Source organism: Nyctereutes procyonoides, unplaced genomic scaffold (assembly GCF_905146905.1).
Source record: "Nyctereutes procyonoides isolate TBG_1078 unplaced genomic scaffold, NYPRO_anot_genome, whole genome shotgun sequence".
Lineage (NCBI taxonomy): Eukaryota > Metazoa > Chordata > Mammalia > Carnivora > Canidae > Nyctereutes > Nyctereutes procyonoides.
Window position 1 is genome coordinate 29,564,136 of NW_026575024.1, and position 21,033 is coordinate 29,585,168.

At 43.1% G+C, this 21,033-nt stretch overlaps 1 protein-coding gene across 3 annotated transcripts in view; it reads left to right on the forward strand.

Moving 5' to 3' along the window:
• PTPRA (protein tyrosine phosphatase receptor type A) overlaps positions 1-21,033 on the forward strand; it is a 173,582-nt gene that overhangs the window by 112,885 nt on the left and 39,664 nt on the right. For 2 of the 3 annotated variants that reach the window (XM_055346171.1, XM_055346181.1), the window contains 3 exons: positions 12,867-12,951; positions 14,171-14,244; positions 14,441-14,577. In XM_055346171.1, the coding sequence (XP_055202146.1) occupies positions 12,867-12,951; positions 14,171-14,244; positions 14,441-14,577 (296 nt within the window). Of the gene's footprint in view, positions 1-12,866; positions 12,952-14,170; positions 14,245-14,440; positions 14,578-21,033 lie in introns of those variants that run through there. The other variant, XM_055346191.1, reaches the window with a different exon arrangement.

The following is a 21,033-nucleotide window of genomic DNA, read 5'->3' on the forward strand; positions in this document are numbered from 1 at the left end:
TCTTTAGGTGACTCACCTGTCTACATGTAAGCTCTTAGAATAACATGACCCTTTGTTTTCATGGGAAAAGGATATAGCAAATAAACACCTGTTGTCCCAGAACACCATTTTAGTATTTTTGAAATGCTATCCCCATAGCCTGAGTCTAGGAAGTGAGATTTTGCAAGAGTGGATAGTGGAGAGGAGGTGGGGGTAGGGCAAAGAATAGACCATTGTGCTTGCCTTGCCAACATCAGCCTGAGTCATGCAAGGCCACCTCCAGAAGACCTCGACCAGGACAAGCCTGAGAGATGAAGTGATGACTCTGTCCATTTAGGGAGGGACCCTAGGAAAGTGATATGATCCCTGAGCCTATCTCCCAAACTGAGATTTTACAGTGGGAACTGGAAGTTCTCTTCTGTTTTCTTTTTCCTTTCCCCTCCCCTCCCTTCCTCTCCCCCCCCTCCTCTCCTCTCCTCTCCTCTCCTCTCCTCTCCTCTCCTCTCCTCTCCTCTCCTCTCCTCTCCTCCCTCCTCTCCCCCTCCCCTCTTCCCCTCTCTTTTCTCCCTTCCCCTCCCTTCTCCTCCCTTCCCCTCCTCTCCTCTCTTCTCCTTCTTGCTTTCTAGATTTTAATCTACTCATGAGAGGCAGAGACATAGGCAGAGGGAGAAGCAGGCTCCCTGAGGGGAGCCTGATGTGGAACTCAATCCCAGGACCCCAGGATCACAACCTGAGCCAAAGGCAGTCTCAACCACTGAGCCACCCAGGTGCCCCTCTCTCTTGTTTTCGTAATAGATCTACGTGTCCTTCCCTTACAGAGGCTTGGGGACATCGTCACTATTTGTATTGTCCTTAACTCTATCAGAAACATGGATGTAATTCAAATGTCAAAAGGTAAAATCTTACTTCCATGCCAGAGAGATGTTCTGGCCTGAAAGTTTGGAAGACTTAAAGTGGTATTGGTCCTGCAGTTTATGAAGAGTCTGGAGAATAGTGCAACTTTGTGGTTTTGCTTTAGCTTTGTAATGCGGACAGGTTAATCTCTGTGCTCAATTTCCTCACCGACACAACAGGGTTAATAATGGTATCTATCTTAGGGTTCTTAGGATAATTGAATGATATAATACATGTATGGCACTGTGCTCTTTGTCTACTATATAAATGCTAAAACATTAACTGTAATCTTTTTTATTAATTTCTAAGTTATCTAGCTAGCTGAGTCTCTTCTTGTCATATTGCTTATAGTTGTCAACTTTACTACTATTGATAATAAACAATACTGTACCGTTCATGCCTCCTGATATTTATTCCATCCATCTATTCATTCAGGACTTGTCCTGATCCCCCCCCCATTTCCTCTTTTACCCTGCCTTATTTTTCTTCATAGCACTCATTATTACCTGTGTGATATATTTCTTTACTTACCTTTTGTTCTTTCTCCTTTGCTAGAATATAAGCTTCTTAAGAGTAAGGAATTTTGATTTATTCACTACTGTACCCTCAAGACCTGCCTGGCACAATAAGTCACTCAGTCGATATTTATTGAATGAAAGAATAAATATTGAGTGCAGGAATATCTGTGTGTGATCTTGAATCCATACCTTCCAGAAATTTGTAATTTAATGGACATATAATGAATGACTTTAATTCAATGTGATTAGTGTTACAGCAGATTAGATATATAGTGTTATGGAAGTACAAGAAATGAGCAATTACCTACAAAAAGTAGTATTTGATCTAGAATTGTGTAAGAGCAGAGGTGGTAATAACATTCTAGATAGGATTCAGTGGACTTTTTCTATCAAGAGCCGCATAATAAAGAATTTCAGTTTTTTGCAATCATACTACTGTGTTACATTTATTCAGCCCTGCCTTTGTAGTGCAAAAGCAGTCAGGGGCAATATGAATACATACAGCTCTACTCCAATAACATTTTATTTATACAAACTGTCAGTGGGCTGCATTTGGGCTATAGTTTCCCTGTTTTAGACAAAGGGACCTGCCTGATCCTAAAATCTGGACTGAGGTTTTCTACTAGTATGTGAGATTCTGGATGCCAAGGCCAAATCTTTTTTCTTGATATATCAAGCATTTTGCAGATGTTGCTTCTTTTAAATCAGTAAGTGTAAGAAATAGAGAGTAGTAATAGACTTACATTTCATAAGGCATTCCACAAAGTTTCCAAGAGATTGTCACACTACGACTAAGTAGGAGAATAAGGTTTTGAACTCTTAGGTTTATCTGACCCCAAAGCCCCACACTTTGGAAATTGCTTTCTTTTGTCCTCATGCTGAAATGAAAATTTGGCTAGATGAGTAATAACTCCAGGTTCAAAGTTCTTCCTAAGAACTTGGTAGACTGTGGCACCATTGACTTTGGTGGTGGTATTTTAGATGTGCAATCCTACATAAATCTGTTTCTTGTTTCTCTGTAGGGAACCTTTTTTCTTCTGCTGAAAGTTTTTAAGAGTGGCTTCTGGTTGGTTGGTTGATTTCGATCCAGAGTTTCAAAAACTTTGTCAGGATGTTTTTAGGTAAAACTAGCTCCTTTTTCAATGTTGTCATTCAAACTTGATGCTCAATTTGGCCTGCTAACTTAGAAAACTTTATCGTATAATTTCTTTCCCTCCTTCCTTACTGTTTTCTTCTTTGGGAACTCCTAGATCTGTCCCACATGTCTCTTTATTGTCACACTTTTCTTCTCACTCTTACTACTCTGTGTTTTGGGAACGTCCATGATTTGGTCTTTCACATTAGTAATGTGTTTTTCTGTTTCGTCTTTTCTTCTGTTCAGCCTTCCTATTTGAGGTTGTTTCTCCCCTAATCGTGTTTTAAGTTTCTAAGAAGTTAATTCCCAAATTACTCCCTTTTTCCCCAATTTTTTTTACTGTGGTAAAAGTCACATAACAAAATTTACTATTTCAACCATCTCTAAGTGTGGTTCACTGGCATTGAGTTTATTGACACTGTTGTGTAGTCATCTCTACCATCCATCTCCATAATTCTTTTCATCTTGTAAAGATGAAAAGCTTGAAGCTCCATACCCATTAAACTGTAACTCCCCATTCCTCCCTCCCTGAGGCCCCTGGCAACCACCATTCTACTTTCTGACTGAATTTCACTACTCTAGGCACTTCATGTAAGTGGACTCATACTGTATTTGTCTTTGGGTGACTGCCTTATTCACCTCACATGAGTCTTTAAGGTTCATCCATTTTGTATGCATGTTAGAAATTCCTCTCTTTTTAAGGCTGAAAATGTTCCATTGTGTCTGTCTACATTTTGCTTGTCTGTTTATCCACAAATGGACATTTGGTTTGCTTCTGCATTTTGGCTATTATGACTAATGCTGCCATGAACATGGGTGTATAGATATTTCTTTGAGACCCTGCTTTCAGTTTGGGGGTATATACCCAGAAGTGGAATTGCTGGATAATATAGTAATTCTCTTCCATTTTACATTTCCACCAAGAGTGCACAAGGGTTCTAGTTTCTCCACATCCTGGCTAACACCTGTTATTTTATGAGGTTTTTTTTTTTTTTTTTTTTTTTTTTGGTAGTAGCAGTCCCTGATAGGTGCAAGATTGCTCCTTACTTTGTAGTGGCTTTTTGCAAGATAGCTTCTTACTTCGTAGTGGCTTTTTGAAAAAAAATCAGATCAATGTAGTGTCCTCTTACACAAATTGCAATTGTATTTTCTTTTAATTTTTAATTATTTATTTTTTTAAAAAGATTTTATTGAGAAAGAATGCTTGAGCACGAGTTGGAGAGAGGGGCAGAGGGAGAGGGAGAAGCATGCCTCCCCACTGCGCAGGGAGCCCAAATTGAGGCTTGCTCTTGAGGCTTGATTCCAGGGTTCTGGGTTCATGACCTGAGCCTGAGGGAGACACTGAACCAACTGAGCCACCTAGGTGCCCTTGCAATATATTTTTAAAGATTTATTCTATTTCTTCTCTTACGTCTGTTTCCCAGGACTACTATTTGATGTCCTTGGTATTTATGAAGGTCACTTGTAAAGCTGTGGTTGAGGTTGCTCTGGAGCATTGAGTGGATTAGCATGTGCTCACAGTAGGTATCCCCCTTCAAGAGGAGAAACAAGAACATATCCTAACCTAGGGGTTCAGTCATGGTTTAGGAAGTTGGATATAATTATCCTCTAGGTGGAGCTGCCTTCCTTTCATTTTTCCCCTTCTTCATATCTTGTGGCCCACTAGAATTATCTCAGGCCCCACCCTTGTCCTTTCTGTCATCAGGGCTGACCCAGGAAACCCTCTGTGGGCTAGTGTACCTAGCAATCACATGCAATGTAAAGACCCTCTCTGGATGCCAAATCTTTTTTTTTTTTTTTTAAGATTTTATTTGTGAGAGACACACAGAGACATAGGCAGAGGGAGAAGCAGGCTCTCCATGGGGAGCCTGATGGTGGGACTTTATCCCAGGATCCTGGGATCACAACCTGAGCCAAAGGCAGTTGCTCAACACAGCCACCCAGGTGCCCCTCTGGATGCCAATTCTAACCAAATCAGAAAAGACATTTATGAAACAGGGATATTTAAATAGTAACCGTATATTAAATTATATTAAGGAATTAGCGTTGCTTTAGGATAATGTGATTATGTTAAGAATTCTCTCTTAGTGCTACATATTGAAGTAATTATAGTTGAAATGATATGTCTCAGCTTTGCTTTAAAATAATCCAGTAGGGAGGAGGGGCAAGATGGCGGAAGAGTAGGGTCCCCAAATCACCTGTCCCCACCAAATTACCTAGATAACCTTCAAATCATCCTGAAAATCTACGAATTCGGCCTGAGATGTAAAGAGAGACCAGCTGGAATGCTACAGCGAGAAGAGTTCGCGCTTCTATCAAGGTAGGAAGACGGGGAAAAAGAAATAAAGAAACAAAAGGCCTCCGAGGGGGAGGGGCCCGCGAGGAGCCGGGCTAAGACCGGGGCGAGTGTCCCCAGGACAGGAGAGCCCCGTCCCGGAGGAGCAGGAGCTGCACCAACCTTCCCGGGCGGCAAGGGTCTCGCAGGGAGTTAGAGCAGGACCCAGGAGGGCGGGGATGCCCTCGGGCTCCCTGGGACACTAACAGACACCTGCGAGCGCAGGAGAGTGCCCCGAGCTCCCTAAGGGCTGCAGCGCACACGGCGGGACCGGGACCGGAGCAGCTCGGAGGGGCTCGGGAGCGGCTCCAGGGAGGGAGCTGCAGGGCAGGAGCGCAGATCCTACAGCGCAGGCCCCGGAGCACAGGGCGCCAGGACACAGCCCAGGATCCGGCCTCCCCCTGGGACAGGCAGAGGCTGGGAGGGCCCAGGACAGCGAGCACGCTCCTGCCCCGAGCTGAGCAGATCAGCGGCCCCGCCCCGGAGCCTCCAGGCCCTGCAGACGGAGAACCGAGAGCCCCGAGCCCGTAGTTCCTGCGGAGGCTGAATCCAGGCTTCCAGAGTTGCCATAGCAACTGCGGCTGTTCCTCCTGGGGCCTCACGGGGTAAACAACCCCCGCTGAGCCCTGCAGCAGGCAGGGGCAGAGCAGCTCCCCCAAGTGCTAACACCTGAAAATCAGCACAGCAGGCCCCTCCCCCAGAAGACCAGCTAGATGGACCAGTGATACTCCCCCGTGTTCCAATACAACTTGTTTTTGGCCACTCTGCACTGAGCAAAATGACTAGAAGGAAAACCTCACCTCAAAAGAAAGAATCAGAAACAGCCCTCTCTCCCACAGAGTTACAAAATCTGGATTACACTTCAATGTCAGAAAGCCAATTCAGAAGCACTATTCTACAGCTACTGGTGGCTCTAGAAAAAAGCATTAAGGACTCACGAGACTTCATGACTGCAGAATTTAGATCCAATCAGGCAGAAATTAAAAATCAATTGAATGAGATGCAATCCAAACTAGAAGTCCTAACGACGAGGGTTAACGAGGTGGAAGAACGAGTGAGTGACATAGAAGACAAGTTAATGGCAAAGAGGGAAACTGAGGAAAAAAGAGACAAACAATTAAGGGACCATGAAGACAGATTAAGGGAAATAAATGACAGCCTAAGGAAGAAAAACCTACGTTTAATTGGGGTTCCCGAGGGCGCCGAAAGGGACAGAGGGCCAGAATATGTATTTGAACAAATCCTAGCTGAAAACTTTCCCAATCTGGGAAGGGAAACAGGCATTCAGATCCAGGAAATAGAGAGATCCCCCCTAAAATCAATAAAAACCGTTCAACACCTCGACATTTAATAGTGAAGCTTGCAAATTCCAAAGATAAAGAGAAGATCCTTAAAGCAGCAAGAGACAAGAAGTCCCTGACTTTCATGGGGAGGAATATTAGGGTAACAGCAGACCTCTCCACAGAGACCTGGCAGGCCAGAAAGGGCTGGCAGGATATATTCAGGGTCCTGAATGAGAAGAACATGCAACCAAGAATACTTTATCCAGCAAGGCTCTCATTCAAAATGGAAGGAGAGATAAAGAGCTTCCAAGACAGGCAGGAACTGAAAGAATATGTGACCTCCAAACCAGCTCTGCAAGAAATTTTAAGGGGGACTCTTAAAATTCACCTTTAAGAAGAAGTTCAGTGGAACAATCCACAAAAACAAGGACTAAATAGATATCATGATGACACTAAACTCATATCTGTCAATAGTAACTCTGAACGTGAATGGGCTTAGTGACCCCATCAAAAGGCGCAGGGTTTCAGACTGGATAAAAAAGCAGGACCCATCTATTTGCTGTCTACAAGAGACTCATTTTAGACAGAAGGACACCTACAACCTGAAAATAAAAGGTTGGAGAACCATTTACCATTCAAATGGTTCTCAAAATATACCCTAAAAACTATAGAACACTTCTGAAAGAAATTGAGGAAGACACAAAGAGATGGAAAAATATTCCATGCTCATGGATTGGCAGAATTAATATTGTGAAAATGTCAATGTTACCCAGGGCAATTTACACATTTAATGCAATCCCTATCAAAATACCATGGACTTTCTTCAGAAACTTAGAACAAATTATTTTAAGATTTGTGTGGAATCAGAAAAGACCCCGAACAGCCAGGGGAATTTTAAAAAAGAAAACCATATCTGGGGGCATCACAATGCCAGATTTCAGGTTGTACTACAAAGCTGTGGTCATCAAGACAGTGTGGTACTGGCACAAAAACAGACATATAGATCAATGGAACAGAATAGAGAACCCAGAAGTGGACCCTGAACTTTATGGTCAACTAATATACGATAAAGGAGGAAAGACGATCCACTGGAAGAAAGACAGTCTCTTCAATAAATGGTGCTGGGAAAATTGGACATCCACATGCAGAAGAATGAAACTGGACCACTCTCTTGCACCATACACAAAGATAAACTCAAAATAGATGAAAGATCTAAATGTGAGACAAGATTCCATCAAAATCCCAGAGGAGAACTCAGGCAACACCCTTTTTGAACTTGGCCACAGTAACCAGAGAAGGACAGTGTATGTTCTCATTCATTTGGGAAATATGAATAATAGTGAAAGGGAATATAAGGGAAGGGAGAAGAAATGTGTGAGAGATATCAGAAAGGGAGACAGAACATAAAGACTTCTAACTCTGTGAAATGAACTAGGGGTGCTGGAGGGGGAGGAGGGCAGGGGGTGGGGGGTGAATGGGTGACGGGCACTGAGGGGGACACTTGACGGGATGAGCACTGGGTGTTATTCTGTATGTTGGTAAATTGAACACCAATAAAAATTAATTTATAAAAAAAAAAAATAATCCAGTAGGGTACCCCAGATGGCTCGGCGGTTTAGCGCCGCCTTCAGCCCAGGGCTGAGACCCGGGATTGAGTCCCACATCCAGCTCCCTGCATGGAGCTTGCTTCTCCCTCTTCCTGTGTCTCTGCCTCTCTCTCTGTGTCTATCATGAATAAATAAATAAAATCTTTTTTAAAAAAAATCCAGTAGAGGGAGCCTACTGGGTGCCTTAGTGGTTGAGCTTCTGCCTTTGGCTCTGGGTGTGATCCCAGAGTTCTGGATCAAGTCCCACTTCTCCCTCTGTGTCTGCTCCTCCCCTTATGCTCATGCTCTCTCACTTTCTCTAAAATAAAGAAATAAAATCTTGAAAAATAATAATCAGTGGAGTGGGTATGGACCACTAGTTCTCAATTCAGCGTGGTTTTCCCCTGCCAGACGACATTTGGCAATGTCTACAGATGACTTTGGTCATTACAGTTGAGGTTTTCTATTGGCACCTAGTAGGTAGAGGTGCTAGGGAATGTTGCAAACATTTTACAGTGCACATGACAGTCCCCTACAACAGAGAATTATCTGGTCCAAACTGTCATTAGCCTGAGGTTGAGAAATCCTGGTAGAGATGAAGAAAACTGGCATATAAGTGAAATGGTGAAGTAAAGTGAAAGTACACAAGGATTCATTGTAGTATTCTCTTTACACATATGTGAGTTTGAAAGTTTTGCATAATATAGAGTTTAAAAATATATTTACAACTTATATTGAAAAACAAAAAAAAAAAGCTAGCAGCACTCTAATCCTGCACCCTGTATGGGGTGCTGTTTTCCCAGCTGAGTTTGGATGGGGCACTATAGCTTGTTACCCAGCCTATGGATGTACTGTCCCTGCATCAACAAACCTTTGGTTAAATTCTATCTCATGGACAGCCTGGGTGGCTTAGCGGTTTGGTGCCGCCTGCAGCCCAGAACATGATCCTGGAGACCCGGGATCAAGTCCCATGTCGGGCTCCCTGCATGGAGCCTGCTTCTCCCTCTATCTGTGTCTCTGCCCCTCTCTCTCTCTCTCTCTCTCTCTCTCTCTCTCTCATGAATAAATAAATAAAATCTTAAAAAAAATAAATACTATCTCACTACCCCAAGGCCCACTCTCATCCCCAGGCCTGGTTGACTCTAAGCTTGCGATATTTCCAGGCCCAGACTGGTTGAACTAGTACTCACCTTTGAACCGAAGGCTCTGTAGCTCTGATTGATCTCTGCAACAGTCTAATCCCTCTGCATGGTCTTCTATAAATCCTTGTTTAGGTCTACTAATGCCACTCTTTTTTGCCTTCCAGATACACTTTTTTTTTTTAAAAGATTTTATTTATTTATTCATGAGAGAGAGAGAGAGAGAGGCAGAGACCCAGGCAGAGGGAAAAGCAGGCTCCATGCAGGGAGCCCAATGTGGAACTCGATCCTGGGTCTCTAGGATCAGGTCCTGGGCTGAAGGCGGTGCTAAACCGCTGAGCTCCCCGGGCCGGCCCAGATATGCTTTTCATTCATTAGTATATCTATATTTTTTCTAGCATTTCAACATACTTTTGGGAAGAAAGAAGTAAAATTATGGATTCAGTTCACTATCTTGAGCCAGATGTCTCTAATTACCTTCTTTTAATGCCTGGTGTGCACTCCTTTGTGATTAGCATTTAACAAAGACATATTTAATGATAAATCATTAATCTAGTATTTGTTTAGTGCCAGATGTGTGAGAAATTCTGGGTTTTAGGTATATGGTGAGAAAGAAAGCAGATATGTAATTCTTGACCTTGTGGAATTTATGGTATAAAGAGGAACACTTATTAATCAACTGTACTCAAATATATAATTACAAAGTGTAGGAGGTATTATCAAGGGCAATAACAGTGCCTCGTTAGAATAACAAGGAAGATAATAGCTGATACTGACTGCAAGTACATAATGTGTGCTGCTTATTGCGCCAAGAATTTTATATGAATGATCTCATTTAATCTTCAGATAACTTATTTTAGCGTTAAGGAAACTAAAATTTAGGATTGTAGTTAGTTTTAGGAAGTTAGGAGAGACCTGTCTGGAAAAAGTAACACTTAAAATGAGAACTGGATGACTAGGAGGTAGCCAAGCAAAGAACGGAGGGAGGCTATGTAAAGCAGAAAGGAGTAACGTATTTGAAGGCCTAAGGAAGGAATGAACTCAGCATGGTGGCCAAAGTGGAGTGAGTGCAGCAGGAGATAGTGGAGGAGATAGGTCAGGAAGATCATTCTCGGCCAGGGTAAGGATATTAGATTTCATTCTAGAACCAAAAGGTTTTGTTTGTTTAGTTTTAAGATTTTATTTATTCATTCATGAGAGACACACACAGAAAGGCAGAGATATAGGATAGGCAGGAGAAGCAGGCTCCCTGCAAGGATCCTGATGCAGGACTTGATTCCAGGACCCCAGGATCACAACCTGAGCCAAAGGCAGATGCTCAGCCACTGAGCCACCCAGGTGCCTCTAAAACCAAAAGGTTTTATGTGAGAGGAACATGATCTGGCTCGCTTTCTTAGAGGCCACTCTGCCTGCTTTGTGGAGAATAGATTGGCATTGGACAGAGGCTTACTGTGATCCAGATAAGAGAGGATAGGGATTGAGACTACAGTGATGGCAACGGAATGGAAAAAGGCAGACAAATTTAAGGCATTGATTTTAGCCCTAAACCACTTGCAACTGGGTTGGATATAGATGATAAGTAAAAGGAGATCGAGGGGGATACCCACATTCCTTACCTGAGCAGCAGGGTGGATGGCAGTCCTTATCACTGAATGGTGAGGGGAAGGCCTTAAACACATGAAGTTTGCATTGCCTGTGAAATTTAAGTGGGATGACACATAGACTCAGAAGAGAGGTCTGAGCAAGCATTGCAAATGTGGGAATTGCTAGTGTATCATTTGCACTTACAGCCATCTGTCTGATCAGATCAGCTAGATAGAGTGCAGAGAAGAGTGCTAGGGATAGAGCCCCGAGGAAGGCAGACTCTTTGAGACTGGTGTTAGAAGAGAAACAGAAAAAAAAAAAAAAAAAAGAAGAAGAAGAAGAGGAACAGCTAGTGAGGTTAAAATGAGATGGAGCAGCCAACAGATAGAAAATCAGAAGCATGTTTGTTGTGGAAGCCAAGAGATGAAAGCTCTTCAAAAAGGAGTTAGCCAGTTTGCTTATTTTCAGATGAGAGCCACATGCCAAGGTGTGTTTGAAAATTGCCATCAACAAAGAAGCATGGTATAATACCTCCTATCTCTTAAAAAAAAAAAAAAAAACTTTCCATTCCACATCTCCCTCCAGTTGCTCTTACTTCTCTCTGCACCTGTTTATAGTAGAAGTCATCACCTCAAATAAAGAGTCTGGTATCTGTCTTCCCTTTCCATCTTTATATCACTGCATTTATGCTTCTTCACCAACTACTCTACTAAGATCACTCTTAAAAAGGTCACCAATAGCTGCTGTCTTGCCAAATCCAGTTTCACTTCTCTGTAAAACTCACCTACTTAATCTGTCAGTAGTATCTGATTGAGTTAATTACCGTCTCCTTGAAAAACTTTTTTTGACTTTTTTTTGACACCATATTCTGCTGGATTACTTCGTACCTCATGACTGCTGCTTATGAGTCAATTTAGTTAGCTGTTCTAAAAGACTGTAAATCCTGTTAAATTTCTGCCCTATTCAGAGCCCTCCAATCACATAGTGCTTCTCATCACATTCAAAATTAAATCTATACTGCTTACCATGGCCTACAAAGGCCCAAGTCTCCTGGCTCCTGCCTACCTCTCCCGTCACGTCCTGTACTAAAACTGGCCTTCGTTCTATTTCTTGAACCTACCAAGCTGCCAAGGGGTATTATGCTTGCTATTCCCTGTGCCTAAAAAGTTCTTTGCCCAGATCTTTGCATGGTTTATTTCTTCATGTTATTTGGACCTTTCCTCAGTATAAGCGCTTCAGACCTTCCCACACTACTCTAAAATAATTCCCTCCAACCCATCCGTCTCTAACCCACTACTCTTCTTTTCTTCATAGCACTTGTCCCTAACTGAAATTGTATGTTCACTTGTTTCTGAGTAGTGTGCTGCTGCTTCCCCTAGAACGTAGGCTCACACATCCCTCATTGGCTTGATCAATGCTCTATTTCCAGAGTCTGGAGCAGTGCCTGGCATAGTTACTGGTCAAAAAGACAAGTCATTGAAGTGACAGTAATGGATGTAATTCAGACATATGTGACAAGATTGACCTTTACATGGGAGGGACATGCCCTCCCTTTAAGCAGAAGGGGAAATGGTGAAGATAGTTACAAACTCACATTGGTTGTTTGGTTTACGGTGGGGATATGGGACTGGGGAGGATGAGTTAGCACCTGGTCAGCTGCCATGAGAAAGGAGGCTAAGTATTGGGTGGATAGAAAGCCAGGCTCTGTGGAATGAAGGGACGAGTTGTTCTGTCTCCAAGCCAGATATCGCTCTAGTTGGACTGTAAAACTAGACTGTAAAACTTTTGCCTGTGGAAAGAGATAGAACAGAGTACCCAGCATTCTTAGATACATAGTACTTGAGGATCTAACAATATCTCATTGCTTTAATCAGGAGCAGTATTTTCCATGCTAGGAAACCATTTGGGTTTACAATAGAGAAACTGTCCTTTTTTCTTCTTCTCCTGTCCTCCTCTAGATGGAGCCCATTGAGGCTGGGACAGAGCACATGGTTGGCCCTGCACACCCAGCTTGCCATTAGGATTGATGTGTTCATACTTTCAAATATATGAGTAATTTTTGTGTACTAAGCACTGTTTCAAGCTCTGTAGCAATGAAGGAAACAAAGTCTCTGCCTTCAGAGGGCTTTTATTCTAATGCAGGGAGACAGAGAGTAAACAATTATACAAGTTAGAGATGGATGGGTGTATCACCCTAGGTCCTCATCCCATCCTTTCCCTTGCCTTCTACCTACAGTGGTCCTGGGGTGGCCATGGGAAATGTTCTGTCTCTCACTCGCTCAAGTTGTCCATACCCTGCCATCTACAGAAGCATTGCATGAGCCCTTCTTTCTTATCTGGTTGTTTCCCTGAGCATCTGACTTGACCCTTCCATTGCACACAATGGTCATGATGTGTTTTCTCTCGATTTCAGATGAGACGCCAATTATTGCAGTGATGGTGGCCCTGTCCTCTCTGCTAGTGATCGTGTTTATTATCATAGTTCTGTACATGTTAAGGTGAGCATGCTAAATGCTAAGGTGAGAATGCTAAAGCTTCTGCATTCTTGTGGACTCTTTTTCAATACCCCAGGGTCTCAGTGAGCCCACACGGTTCAGAAGATAGTAGGATAAGGACAGTGAATGGAATAAAGGGGAATGGTTTATGATACTAAGCTTAAAATTCTACATAGAAATGGTTTAAAAGCTCCACATAGTTTTCCTCAAGACCCAGCCTTACCCTTTGCTTCCATCTGCCCAAATCCAGTTCCCCAACTCTAGTTTGACCTAAAGCCCAGGATGGTGGTTTGAGGTTGAGGGAAGAGCTGTATAGTTTGTGTTATTACTGATAGGTGATTTAAGATCCTCAAATCTAGCTCTATTGAAGAACCCCTAAAGGTACCCAGCTGGAGAGGATGTGATAAATAGAAACCTACTCTATTTCTACTTGGGAGGTTTGGGACAAACCTAGGATCTAGGATCCCTGGCCTTGGTGTGCTAAACTGAACCGTGTGAATTATAGAGTTCCCCTTTCTGACTTTCTTCAGGGTCCTCTAGATATTAGTACTCAAACAGGGAGAAAAAACAAGGAAGGGGGGGAACCCAGGGGAAAGAAAAAGGAGATGCATTTTTCCTCTTTCTGCTGAAGTTACTGCCCTGGCTAATTGGGATTAACTCCACCCTTATCTTTGGCTAAAGCTGCTCTCAGCTCCCTCCGTTCTTTTGCAGGGATAAAGAGATGGGAACCTTATACAGCCCTACAATCTGTCACGTGTCTCTACCATTCTTCAGGAGACTTGTAGCCAGACCTGTGCCCACCCAGTCTGAAGCTCTGGGCTTCTCCCTGATTGCACTGGGGAAATACCAGAATTTTAGTTTGATAGGGATATTCTTATCTCCTCTCCACTGTATTCTACCCACTTACCCCTCTCTACCTGGTTTGGCAGTCCTCTCCAGTGGGTCCTGGAATTAGAGCCATACAGAGGAGCCAGACAAGCCAGAATATACTATATGACACCTGGGTTGAATTCTAGCGTGCTGAGGATGAGCAGGAACATCCAGAGGCACTCGGCCACCATGGAATGGAATTGCCTCAGCATGTACAGGGCTTGTCTCTAAAAGAACATGTTTATTTGGTAAAGGAGATTTAGGAAGCTGAATTGATACGTGGAAATATAACCAGTAGTTGGTCTCTCTTAACTCTGTGCTTACTTTTTCACTGTGAACATTTTCTCATTAGGTTTAAGAAATACAAGCAAGCTGGAAGCCATTCCAATTCTTTCCGTTTATCCAATGGCCGCACTGAGGATGTGGGTAAGGCCCCCCTTAATAACCTGGGGGACCTTCATGGAGAAGAAAATCAAGAAATTAGGGGTGTTCTCATTCTAAAAGGGGTGGGGGGAAGACTTTTGAAGAAAGAGTCCTGGTTCTTGGAGGCCTGATGCATGAGATAGAATCCCCAGTTTGATCTCCAGAGCACCTGACCAACCTCCCTCCTTATATACTGCAGAACCCCAGAGCGTGCCACTTCTGGCCAGGTCCCCAAGCACCAACAGGAAGTATCCACCCCTGCCTGTGGACAAGCTGGAAGAGGAGATTAACCGGAGAATGGCTGATGACAATAAGCTCTTCAGAGAGGAATTCAACGTGAGTTCTTTGCTGAGGCTGGTGTGTCAGCAGGGAGGAAGGCAGACTGAAGGTCAGCCCTTTTGAGTCATGGGGTAGAAAACAAGTTTCTAATGGGTTAAGAGGTGAGAAATTTTCTACCAGGTTCATTTGACTCCTTTCCTGTGTGATCATAGACAGGAAATGAAATAAGATTTCTCACCTCTCTCATCTACCCATTTATCCATTCATCGTCGCATCTGTTACTTTGTTGAATAAATACTTATCAAGCATCTAATATGTGCTAGGTGCCAGGGATTTGCTGGGAAGCAAAAACAGATCCAGTCCCTACACTCCGGGAACTCAACTGGTGGTCTGGTAGGGAAATCCCCATAAACAAGACCAGAAATAACTATTTAAATTCAGACAGCATTACAGGACATGAAAGACTGGTGCATAGTAGTAGGAGGTGGCCTTTTAGAGTCTGGAGCAGGGGTCCCATCATGTCTTAAATAATAGACAGTAGGAGTAAATCAGTATATAAATGAGGACCATGGAAGATCACCAGGCAGAGGCCTCATGTGGGATATATTTGTATTTTTTTTTTCATAACTACCTTAAGGAAGCTGAACATGTTTGTGGATCTACCAGTTTTGATCCAAGTTCAGAACTTCCTTGAAGAAATTATGTTTTAATTGAGACCTCTTAGGCAAGGGCATTGGAAAAGGAGAGCGGGGAATGTTCCAGGCACTAGAAATAGCAGGAGCCAAACATCAGTATTGAGGGTGGGTAAGAGAAGGGCACATTCAAAAAAGAAAGAAGAGCTATGTGTGGCTTAAGGGCAGAGGCTTGTGGAGGCAATGAGAGAAGAAACTGGAAGATGAGGCTAGACTGTATATGTGGATTATCATGAGAGAGGTGTAAAGGCATGGACCAAACAGACCTTATAAAAAGATCTCTGGCTGCTAAATAGAAAAGCTTCCATGGGGAGACCAGAATAGATGCAGGGAGTACAGTTAGGGGCTGCAACAGTGTTTAAGAGTGGAGGTGCTGATGGCGTGAGGTGGTACTGATGGGAGAGGGGGGTGGACATGGAGTAGTTAGTTGTTCCAGGTCTAGCTAGCTCACCAGCTTGGGCGTGAGCCGACTCCGTCTCCTTTACATCTCCCACTCAGTTGCACATCAGCTTGGCCTCTTAGGCTGACTCCCATCCTGTTGCCAAAACTTCCCCAGTTCTGAGTGCCATGTGGAGGTATAACAAGGTCCAACAGGGAAAGGATGACTGTTTCTTCCTGTGTGTCTCTTTTTATCAGCAAGGAAAACTTTCCCAGGAGCTTCTGAAGACTTCCTGTTGCATGCTCCTTAAGTCAGTCACAAGCAAGGAAGAAATAGGCTTACTGCAGCTGATTCAGATAATGCAGATGATTCCTGTGTCATGTAGGGGAGAGGCAGACGACCCCACAGAATGAGAGCCATACTAGCAAGGAGGAAAGGAGGGATAGTTATTGGGTGGGTGAGTCACCACTCTTCTGTCACCGAAGGATTTAGGGGAGTGGAGAGCGATGTGATCTTTGCACTCAGAGAAAATCACTAACAACAGAGTGGAGAATGGATAGGAAGGAGGCAAAAGTTCAAATAGGAGACCGTTTACTAGACAGGAGTTAATGGGATAACTTGGACTCATTTTTTGACTGTTAAAAACATGGCACCTTTTAATGCTCATTATTGATTGAGAACATTCACTTCATCCCCCAAGATAACATCCCAGCCTTAGCACCAGAGTAAGGTCTCCAGTAGACACTCTACTGTTTCATCATCTAAAATGCCCACTGCTTCTGCATAATAGAGTATGTGACCTTGTGGCCAAACTTCTTTGTCTGTGAAGTGAGCTTTTTATTTGGAAGATCTTGCCAGAGGTGAGGCAGTCTGGTAAATTCCTTCATGCAGGTGGTGTTCCTAGAGGCATGGTAGGCAAATTGAGACAAATATTGTGGTCAGAGCCCATTGCCATGCTACCATGGCCACTATATTCATGGGCTCATTGGGCCAGCACTGGGGTAGCCAATGAAAGAGCTGAGCAACATCTCCTGGGTTTTTAACAGTACTGTCTGCTGAGTATACACATGGAGTATGATTATTTCCTGTCTTTCTTGTTCCAGTTATCTACCACCCGGGGATTGGTTTAGATTCTGACCTCCAGTGAGGTAGTGTGATACCTTGCTTGAAGTTCTGTTTCCTGGAAGGATTTCTCTTTTATACTCCTTCAGAGTCATCCCTTAAGTAGATTATCCCATAGCAGTCCACTTCCAGAGTGGGCCAGTCTGTCTCACAGAACCATTTGTGCACTAGGCTGGACTTTTTTTGTTCATTAACTGTTGATATCCTTGGGAAATCACTTGTGTCTGTTGAAGGAGTGGCTATATGGCAAGTGTTATGGACACATCGCTTCCATCTGGTAGTGGAATTCTGTTGGACATGTCCAGATTTATGGCCAATGGAATCCTGTAATAATTAGTTGTTGATGGGCAGCTGAAGCCACTTGGATATCTAGTAACCTGTGGTCAGGCATATAGTCTCTACCAGAGCGTAGTGCTAAGCTAGGAACATGATCTTGCTGATAGGATTATGGTTTTGTCCCCAAATCCTAAAGTTTTTCATATGATTTTCCTGCTCAGCCTTAAGCACAGACACTTAGGGCCTGAGAAGATCAATCAGAACCTATTTCTCTGTGGTGTGGGTTAACTGGACAGGCTTTATTTTTCACATCACTTAGTAAATGAGTCAGAACAGGTCACCAGCATGTGGTATGTGCTGTCTTCAAAATCCAAAAATGGCTCAGCAAGCATGAGTCTTTCCTGAGGGATGGAGGGGAAGGAACAAGGAGCAGCAATATGTCTTTTACACTGGAGGGGATAGCCTGACATGCCACATGCCTTTGACTTTCAGAAAACTTGGCAGAAGTGGCAGGCCACTGTGTTTTCTATTTTTACGTCCAACCAATACATCTAACATACATAAATTCCTGCTCTTCAAGTCCTGTCAGCTTGATGTCATCAGCATAGTTGTCAGGGTGATATCCTATGAAACAGACAAAATCCTGATGAACCAGATCACATCAGAGAGATGTCAAGATGATTTATTACTGAGGCTGCTCCTGCCACACGGATGGAAACTGCTTCTTGTAGTCTTTGTGCACCATAAAGGAAAAAAATACAGCTATTAATCAATAGCCGTATTCCAGGTACCAACGGTTATGCCAATCTATAGAAGAGAGAATGCGTCCTGAAAAGCACCTGCCAATTTGCAGCTCCACATGATTCGATTTGTATGTTATAATCCACTGACATCCTTAAACACCGTTGATTTCTTATGCTAGTCTTCTGTAGCTTGCGTGTGGGGAGGTGGTAATAGGAAGCATCAGAATGGCTAATATTAGTAGTCACTTAGCACTCAGTAAATTCATACATGTAAATGTATTATTTCATACTGCAACTTGTAATCTTCTGTAGCATTGAGGACCTCTCTAATTCATCTTAGCCTTTTGGTAAAGAGATTACTTCTCCAGCTTGCATTTGCTCTTGCTACTTTAATGGTCCTTCTTATCCATTGGGTTAAGAGACCAGTGTGAGTATTCTGCCACTTGCCGTAGAGAGCTATTGCAACCATGCATTGGCAAAATAGGTAGTTTCTGATTTAAGTACAGTTTGGGCCAAAACTCCTTCCATCACCTGGCCAGCAGAGGCTCCATTCTAACTAGCATAAGATAGTGGCATTCTGGGTTCCTAGGAATTAGGTAGCTCAAGGCCAGAACCTAGTAGATCACAAAAGGTTTATCTTCTTTAACCAGTGGAGTTACCATGATAAATGGCTATAGATTCTTAAGGGAAGATGAAGAGGAAGTTCATGGTGCATGAGTGTTGATGTTATGTTCTTCCTTACACATACCTAACATTGAAGGGTTCTGGGTTGTGGACTGACCCACGCTGGGAGTTGGATGTGAAAGGGCCCTTTCTGTAGTTTGGCGGTCTAGTCAGACCTCCTTAATTGATTTGTGCTGGTGGCCTCCCATGTGTATCATTGGGAGCTTCACAGTAACGTAGCCAGAACTAGAGATGTCTGAGCCCTGGTGACTATGGCCTCTGAGGCTCCTTCCATCCCACTAAGATCGAGAATCCCATTTCGAAGCCAGTCCCTTCCACCGGCATCTCACTCTGGTAAAGACAGTCAGGAAAGCACTTCTGAAAGATTTCAGTGCTTTCCTCACATGTGTGCCCTCTCTGGCAAGGCATATGTTGTGGATCCCATCAGGGACATAGTGAAGGTGTCAGTAGGAAGATTGAGCCTCTTGGAACCCCTGTAAGTAACACTGATATCCCCCCACTTTGTGCCAGGGGCTTTCTGGCTTTCCATCATTATCTACCTAAATTTAGTATTCAGTCCAGGTTTCCAATGGCCAACCTAGCCTGCCATTTTGTGGCCAGTTTCCTGAGCTGTTACACTACATGCAGAAATTCGGTTAACCATACCATAGCTAGAAATTTGGCCTTGTCTGAAAATGATCCTCTTCCTTCCATGGTCTAAGATCTCCAATATCTGTATCAATAACTATTCCTATGATTTTTGATGATCCAACTCAATGAATTCCTACAGTTTCCTCTAAGTATTAGCTCTTTGCTTTTCTTTTTATGTGTTTTAACCTCCACATTGTGTTGTGCTTGCATCCTGATTATCCATGAGTGATGAGAGTTGAGTCTTGGGGCAGTTGTCTTCCTCATGAAAGGAGTGCGCGGTAGAGAGCATACTAGAGAGTTTTAGAAGTTGGCTTTCTACACCTCCTCTATTTCAGCACCATTGTTGTTTCACTTAAGGCCCTGGCCTTTCACGTGAGTGGCCCTGGCCTTTCACGTGTGTGGCCCAGGAAACTTGGGAATCCCACTGGCATTAACATTCAGCAGCTGGCAAAATACTGAAATCTTAACATTTGGCTCAGCAAAATACGTGACACAGTCAGGAAGACCCTAAGTTTTTTGCTCTCTTTGGAGATAAGCATTTGATACTAGAGCTTGTCTTTTCCTTATTTCATTATCTATATCCAATATTATCAGAATTACCCTACCTCTTGGTTTCAACATTCCTCATTGTTTGATTGGGATATTCCCTACCTTGTTACCACCAGCTAGAACATAACCCAGGTGACTATAAGTAATAACCTAAGTAACTGTTGTGCAGTTGTTACAGTTGTGAACTAGGAGTGGCTTGCTCTTTTCCCATCCTGAAAACTGGTTGATAGTTCCTTTCCCTTCAGCTGAACCCAGTAACCAGGTTCACATCACCTACATTTCCTCTATCAGTCTCCCAACTACAGTCCCTGCTAACTGCTAACTTAGTTAAGGTTTTGTTTAAAAACAATTTGAGAAGTCAACTCAAGCATATTGAGCAAAAAAAAAAACCCCACAACACCCCAAACATCAATTGGGAAGACTCTGGGGAAGCTTGACAGAATCAAGAGCCAAGGTGGACTACCAAACCTTGGGCAGAACAAATCCTATCCTGGTGGCCCTGGGGCCCTCTAGGGAAATCTGGTTGCTTTTTTGGTTTCACAATCCTGGGAGTCTGGTTTGGCACAGTGCAGCTCAGATGCGACTGTGCCTGCATATCCAGGCCTGGCAGGGAAGGGAAGGAACAATACTTAGGGCAAACATTCCAATCTGTGTCTACTATCAATAATATGCTTATAATCATGAGTTGAGAAGGCCTTTTTAAGCAAAACACAAGATTCAGAAGCCACAGTGGAATAGATTGGAAGGTAATAAATAAAATATGAAATATTCCTATGAAAAATGACACCATAAAAATGTGGCCAGCTGAGAGCCTCAGTGGCTCAGTTGATTAAGTGTGTGCCTTCAGTTCAGGTCATGATCTCAGGGCCCTGGGATCACACCCTGCATCTGACTCCCTGCTCAGTGGGGAGCCTGCTTCTCCATCTCCCTCTGCCTTTCCCACATATCCCCTCCCACACCCCCAGTCATCGGCACTTGCATGCTTTCTCTTTCTCTCTCTCTCTCTCTCTCTCTCTCTCTAAAATAAATAAAATCTTTGAAAAGTGGCCAACTGGGAGAAACTGTTTGCCACAGGTAGAGTTTTTCATAATATATAAAAAGCTGTTACAAACCTGTGAGGCAAAAGTAAACATTGTAATAGAAAAGTTAATAGCTTACAGAAAAAAAGCAAATGGTCTATAAACATATGAAAAGCTCAACTAAATATAGTAATCAAGGAAATCTAGATTAAAACTAACCATTATTATGGGCCTGTTAGAGTTGAAAATTTAAGAATATTGATGTCAAATATGGGCAAATGTATGGGGGTGCAGATATTCTTATGCACAAGTAGGGCAAGTTTAAATTGGTATAGCATTAGAAGGATGATTTGGCAGTATCAATCAAATTTTAAATGTTTACACTATTTGACCTAACTTTTGGGACTCTGACAGAAAAC